The following is a 7,500-nucleotide window of genomic DNA, read 5'->3' on the forward strand; positions in this document are numbered from 1 at the left end:
CGCAGAGACGATGCTGTGTCTAAAAACAGAGACAACACAGAGATGATGCTGTGTCTAAAAACAGAGACAACACAGAGATGATGCTGTGTCTAAAAACAGAGACAACGCAGAGACGATGCTGTGTCTAAAAACAGAGACAACGTAGAGACGATGCTGTGTCTAAAAACAGAGACAACACAGAGACGATGCTGTGTCTAAAAACAGAGACAACACAGAGACGATGCTGTGTCTAAAAACAGACAACACAGAGACAATGCTGTGTCTAAAAACAGAGACAACACAGAGACGATGCTGTGTCTAAAAACAGAGACAACACAGAGATGATGCTGTCTAAAACCAGAGACAACACAGAGACGATGCTGTGTCTAATAACAGAGACAACACAGAGACGATGCTGTGTCTAAAAAAACACCCACCCACATACACACACACACACACACACACACACACACACACACACACACACACACACACACACACACACACACACAAACACACCCTGCCCAGTCATAACGGGACTTCATAGCTGGATAGAGAGAGAGACGGCTGCTATACTGCCACAGTATTCCAACTCTGTTAACTGCCATCTGTTGTTGTCTCTAACCTCTCAGCCCCATGTGATTCCACACCCAGATTCAAATCTCTAGCAGTGATTGTACTTTACCTCAGACCCCTGATTCACCAAATTCATGAATCCATCCCACCCCTCCTACCTAGTCAGGCCCATTGATGAAGACAGAGGCTAATGGCACTATGACATAGGGTTGAAGGGTTTACTTTACCTGTGTTTCTATACAACCACGGTGCGGTGTCTATGATCTCTTCCTCTCTCTGCCTGTCTGTTTCTCTCTCTTTTGCTCTCTTTCCCTCTCTCCTGTATTACCTCTCTATCTCTCTCTCTCGTCTTTCTCTCTCCCTCTCTCTCTCCCTCTCTCTCTCTCTCATCTTTCTCTCTATCTCGTCTTTCTCTCTCTCTCTCTCCCTCTCTCTCTCTCTCCCTCTCTCTCTCTCTCTTTCTCTTTCTCTCTCTTTCTCTCTCTTTTTCTTTCTCTTTCCCTCCCGCGCCCTCTGTCTCCCTCTGTCTCTCTCTGTCTCCCTCTGTCTCTCTCTGTCTCTCTCTGTCTCCCTCTGTCTCCCTCTGTCTCTGTGTGGCTGTGTGGGTGAACTAATTCTGTGTCTTTTTGTTTTGAAGGATATTAGTGTACCAGTGATTTTTGTATTATAGTAAACCAGATTTGGATATTATGATTTGGTGGGATTTGCAGTTAGGTTGTTGGCTAGCCATCAGCATGTATAAAGCCATGTTTAGTCCAATATCACTGACACATCATCTACAGTGTGTTCTTATGAAATTCAGATGGTGGTTTCCATCCATGTGTCTCTAACATATTTACTCAGGGCTGTTCAGGAGAGTATACTGTTTACAGAATGTTACGCAATATTACCGAATGTTCAGATAGAAATGCAGTGAGAATAGATACAAAAGTCAAGAAGAATAGGAAATTATTACTCAATGAACACCCCCCCTGTTATCTTTCCTCTCTGTGTCTATTTCCTTTCAGGCCATGTATATGTTCATTGCCCTGGCCTTGGTTTGTGACGATTACTTTGTCCCTTCGCTGGAGAAGATATGTGAGGTATGTATGGACAAAGACAGAGTCTGCATCCCAAAAGGCAGCCTATTCCATTTGTAGTTTACTAACCTATGGGCCCTGGTCAAAGGTAGTGCACTATATAGGGAATAGGGTGCCATTTGGGATGCAGAAAAACAAGATGTGGATAAGATGTGCTTATGTTGCTGTTTGTCCTTCTGTGTGTTAGGGTCGCAGTTCAGTTCAGGGTCAAGGGTTAGTCTGTGGTATTCCTCTCAATGACATATTGGATCCTGTGCCACTTCCATCTTATTACAGTGTTACACTGATATACTGTGAAGCTTCTGTTGACAAGTCTCAACTTTTGCTTTTGTCTATATATTACCTCTCTCGCTCTATCTTTCTCTCTCCCGCTCTCTCTTTCTCTCTCTCTTTCTCTCGCTCTTTCTCTCATTCTCTTTCCCTCTCTCTCCCTCTCTCTCCCTCTCATTCTCTTTCTATCTCTCTTTCTCTCTCTTTTCTTCTCTCTCCCTCATTCTCTTTCTATCTCTCTTTCTCTATTTTTCTTCTCTCTCTCCCTCTCGTTCTCTCTCTCGTTTCTTCTCTCTCTCCCTCTCATTCTCTTTCTCTCTCTCTTTTCTTCTCTTTCTCTCCCTCTCATTCTCTTTCTCTCTCTCGTTTCTTCTCTCTCTCTCCCTCTCATTCTCTGTCTCTCTCTCTCTCTTCTTCTCTCTCTAGCGTCTTCATCTCAGCGAGGATGTAGCAGGGGCAACCTTTATGGCCGCTGGAAGCTCCGCCCCTGAACTCTTCACCTCTGTCATAGGTAACACAAAACACACACACATGCAACACACATAGTTAACTAGCATGCATGCACACACACACACACACACACACACACACACACACACACACACACACACACACACACACACAACCCAGTAGAAGAGGAACCTACACAGGGATTAACAACACATTACATGTTAATCCAGTTAATATAGTTGAAATGAACATTGATGAGAAGCTGATGAGAAGCAATGCGCTGACTGACGTCAGTATTTTAGATTGGCACTTTTGATAACACTGTGGATTAGAAGCAGACTGTTGTGTTCACTGTAAACAGAGACGTTTTTTAGAACAAGACTCTGTAGTTTAGTTTAACCCTTTGACGTGGCTGAGCTGTTTATATGTGTTGTGACAGCCGGGGGCAGTTGTTTGATCCCACTGTCAATGTATCACATCCAGTCATCCTGGGCCACCACACACACACACACACACACACACACACACACACACACACACACCCACAGCGCCGCTAAGACTAGCGACGTCAGAATCTGCCGGAGTAGACTGCATGTTACACAAGGACACAGTGCCGTGTCATACCGTGTGTACATGTGTGTCCCTCTCCGCAGGGGTCTTCATCACTAAAGGAGATGTGGGTGTGGGGACCATTGTGGGGTCAGCAGTCTTCAACATCCTCTGCATCATCGGAGTGTGTGGAATCTTTGCTGGCCAGGTATGATGTCATACTGTTAGGTCATTTTAGAAAAACGTGGCTCCTGAACGAGTTCTTGGTATTTTGACTTGCTTGTATATCTCAATACAGCGCAGTACATACACATATCTACACAATACAGATGTATAGACACACATTCAAATCGAATACAACAGGTGTCGACTTTACAGTGAAATGCTTACTTATGAGACCTTAACCAACAATGAAGTGTTAAGAAAATACCTAAAAAATATATATATTGACAAAAGTAAGAGATAAGAAGCCTCTTGGACATAATGTAGGCTACACACAGTGTCCATGTCTATTGTCCATATCTGTTGTCCAGGGAATATCCACAACAACAACAACATGTATACAAAGTGAGTACATTTGCACGTACAGTACACCCTATATAATGACTATGAACTGACCAGAGTTACGGTATCACATCTGTAGCCTGCCTTACTGGCCTACTGTAACATGTAGTCTCCCTGTCCAGATCCCTGCACCATGCCAAGCCTGAACCCAACATGATATACTCCCTGGTGACATAACATTTACATGATAGGGGGCAGACAGTGATTTGATCTCAGATTGTCCATTATGTAAGGAAGTAAAAGCCTACTGCCAGGAAACAGTGTATTACTGTGAAGTCATCTTAATACTCCCAGGAAACAGTGTATTACTGTAAAGTCATCTTAATACTCCTAGGAAACAGTGTATTACTGTAAAGTCATCTTAATACTGCCAGGAAACAGTGTATTACTGTAAAGTCATCTCAATACTCCTAGGAAACAGTGTATTACTGTAAAGTCATCTTAATACTGCCAGGAAACAGTGTATTACTGTAAAGTCATCTCAATACTCCTAGGAAACAGTGTATTACTGTAAAGTCATCTTAATACTGCCAGGAAACAGTGTATTACTGTAAAGTAATCTTAATACTCCTAGGAAACAGTATATTGCTGTAAAGTCATCTTAATACTGCCAGGAAACAGTGTATTACATAGCCCACCTATAATTTATCCCAAACAACTACCTCTTTCCCTACTGTATTTTATTTATTTATTTATTTTGCTCCTTTGCACCCCATTATTTTTATTTCTACTTTGCACATTCTTCCATTGCAAAACTACCATTCCAGTGTTTTACTTGCTATATTGTATTTACTTTGCCACCATGGCCTTTTTTGCCTTTACCTCCCTTCTCACCTCATTTGCTCACATTGTATATAGACTTGTTTATACTGTATTATTGACTGTATGTTTGTTTTACTCCATGTGTAACTCTGTGTCGTTGTATCTGTCGAACTGCTTTGCTTTATCTTGGCCAGGTCGCAATTGTAAATGAGAACTTGTTCTCAACTTGCCTACCTGGTTAAATAAAGGTGAAATAAAATAAAAATAAATAAAAATGACTGTAAAGTCATCTTAATATTGCCAGGAATACAGTGTATTACTGTAAAGTCATCTTAATACTCCTCACTATTGTTGATCTAGTAGAGATCAGTTTGTACCATCTTGCTAGCTCGTACGGTCTATTCTGGCTATACAGCAAAAACAGATCTGGGACCAGACTTTGGCTACGTGTTTCTCATAGGAAGACATGATGTGCTTAACAGTTTGGATAGCCTGATCCCAGATCTGTTGGTGCTGTCTAGCATGACATGACTGTAGGAGTTTTCTATACAGCACAAACAGATCTGGGACCAGGCTAAGGCTTGACTGTGTTTCTCTAAGGAAGATATGTGTTTCACTGTAGTAGTGTGTGTGGGTTGATTTGCATACTAAATACGGGCTCTATAACACATTAGTCACTGTGTGGTAGGCTGCCTGTGCTGCATATCATTATGTCAAATCAATGAATACACCGACACCTTTTTGGAGTAGGTGAGCACTGCCTGCTTGTCCTTTCTACGCAGTGGGATCTATTCAGGTCACCTCAAGAGCTCTTCGTGTATCTCGGTATGCTTGTGAGGGAACTGGAGCTGTAATCGTTATTGTTGGGCCAAACCGCCGGCAATATAAAGTGCTATCATGAGGGTATGCTTGACTGCAGTTCATCAGTGTGATAATGCTGTGTCTTTTGTTTGTGTCCTGTTTGTCTTCTCTCCATCTGTCTCTAGGCTGTGAAGCTCTCCCATTGGACACTACTCAGAGACTCCGCCTACTACACGCTCTCTATCGCAGCCCTCATTGCAGTAAGTGGCCAAACACACACGTGCGCGCGCACACACACACACACACACGCATGCACGGATACACACACAAGCAGCGTGCCAACACCTGAGTTCTCCCTGCGTTACAAAGAGCGAGAGAGCGAGAAAGAGACAGAGAGAGGAAGAAGAAGAAAGAGAGAGAGAGAGAGAGAGAGAGAGAGAGAGAGAGAGAGAGAGGTAGACATACAGACTGGTAAAGACAAGAGAGACATAAAGACAGAGAAACAGATAGAGACTGAACATCAGCTGGACCAGTCTGTCTGATAGAGAGAGTTTAGCTTGAGACAGAACATCAGCTGGACCAGTCTGTCTGATAGAGAGAGTTCAGCTCGAGACAGAACATCAGCTGGACCAGTCTGTCTGATAGAGAGAGTTCAGCTCGAGACAGAACATCAGCTGGACCAGTCTGTCTGAGAACCCTGCTCTGATGTGCAGACAGACTCATCACGCATCACTCCCCCCAATTAAACACAACACTGGGTCTGACTGACGTAGATAAACGACAACTCCACTGAACTGAATTATAATGCAGGTTGACGTTTATTGTCATGAATTTTTCCCTGGAGGCAGAACTGAGCGATGTCCGCTAGGGACAGATGGACATTTACCGGGGGGGATGGGTGGTCCAAAATCAGGGAGGGTTGTCAAACTTTGTTCTTTTGACTTTTGGGAGGGTAGTGGGTTTTTTCCCCCTGGTTTACATTCCCTCTTCTGCTCGCATTTTCCCTATAAACAATGGCTTGACTTACTTTTGACATTAACCTAATAAAGTTTAAAAGCATTTGTGAAGGTTTGGTGTGGCTATTATTAAGCTTTAGCTACTGCCGGCCTATGATATGAAGGCAGTGCGCCACATCACTACAACTGACTTGAGCTGAGGAAGTCTGTTTCAGGCCTACCAGACTTACTCCTATAATCTAACGCTTATCTTTATACAAAATAGTCGGACCTAAAAATGTACGAATTAGCCCCCTTCTGTACGCCTATATCTGAATAGCAGACGCAGTAGCCATCTGACATGAGGAGATGCGTGTCGGTGTCATAGCATGCTACGGCATCTCTCTGGGTCTAAGCCTAAGCTTCTCTTCCTTTATATAGGCTATATATATTTATTTATTACGCTATTTATATCATACAGTGGACACCTAAGTCTAAAGGCCTTTGCATGCAATGCCCTGATACATTTTGAGCTCAAATCTCTGACCACGAGGTGGACAATTATTAGTTTAGGAATTAGCCTAAAAGCCAATAAATAAATAGGCTCTAAAGTGTTGCGTAGGCTGCACATCGAAACACGAGGAATAGTGGTTGTTGTTGTCATTTGTTATTGCTGTTTTTAAGGGCACGGAAATGTGCCTCATTTGGCCATCAGATCCTCCAGGTCGGATCGGAAAATCTTCTCTGTCATGTTGTTAGGCGCCAAATTCTCCTAATGGAAACGGAAATGGCGCATTGTTTCTATGAATATTTTAGAATATTTGCATGAAAATCTGTCACCAATTGGAGGGAAACCTAGGTACAGACACCCACGGCATGGTGCAGGGATCTGGACAGGGAGAATACATGTTACAGCAGGCCAGTAAGGCAGGCTATGGCTGTACAGATGTTCGCTAGTCCAGTGTCTCTTTGATGATGCCTGCACATCATGGTTCACCAGCAGCCCCAAACATCTAAACAATAAGCTAGCAGCCAAACAAGCTTGTAAGAATTGTACTTAAACTCCCCCCTCATACTAATCTGAAGGTTGATCATTTTTCGTCTCTATCTATTTCATTGTATATGTATTTATGTCAAATTAGGGACCATAATGGAAACAAGTCCTCGGCTTATTGTGCAATCCCTCTCACTTTAAAAAATATTTGTGTATATACAGTTGAAGTCGGAAGTTCACATACACTTGCGTTGGAGTCATTAAAACTTGTTTTTCAAAGTTGTGGCAAAATGGGCAGAACTGAAAAAGTGTGTGTACAAACCTGACTCAGTTACACCAGCTTTGTCAGGAGGAATGGATCAAAATTCACCCGAACTTATTGTGGGAAGCTTGTGGAAGGCTACTTTTTACATTCATCTCTAGGAGACAGAACGCGTCTCCTTCCCGAGCGGTATGACAGCTGCGTGGTCCCACGGTGTTTATACTTGTGTACTATTGTTTGTTCAGATGAACGTGGTACCTTCAGGCGTTTGGAAATTGC

The 7,500-nt window shown here is 42.9% G+C and overlaps 1 protein-coding gene across 1 annotated transcript in view; it reads left to right on the forward strand.

Annotated features, from left to right (window-relative positions):
• Positions 1 to 7,500, forward strand: part of LOC112234947 (sodium/potassium/calcium exchanger 3) — a 77,159-nt gene that overhangs the window by 63,640 nt on the left and 6,019 nt on the right. The window contains exons 4-7 of the mRNA XM_042303711.1: positions 1,563 to 1,637; positions 2,331 to 2,415; positions 3,008 to 3,111; positions 5,216 to 5,290. Coding sequence (XP_042159645.1) covers positions 1,563 to 1,637; positions 2,331 to 2,415; positions 3,008 to 3,111; positions 5,216 to 5,290 — 339 coding nt within the window. The remainder of the gene's footprint in view (positions 1 to 1,562; positions 1,638 to 2,330; positions 2,416 to 3,007; positions 3,112 to 5,215; positions 5,291 to 7,500) is intronic.

Source organism: Oncorhynchus tshawytscha, linkage group LG02 (genome assembly GCF_018296145.1).
Source record: "Oncorhynchus tshawytscha isolate Ot180627B linkage group LG02, Otsh_v2.0, whole genome shotgun sequence".
In the NCBI taxonomy this organism is placed as follows: domain Eukaryota; kingdom Metazoa; phylum Chordata; class Actinopteri; order Salmoniformes; family Salmonidae; genus Oncorhynchus; species Oncorhynchus tshawytscha.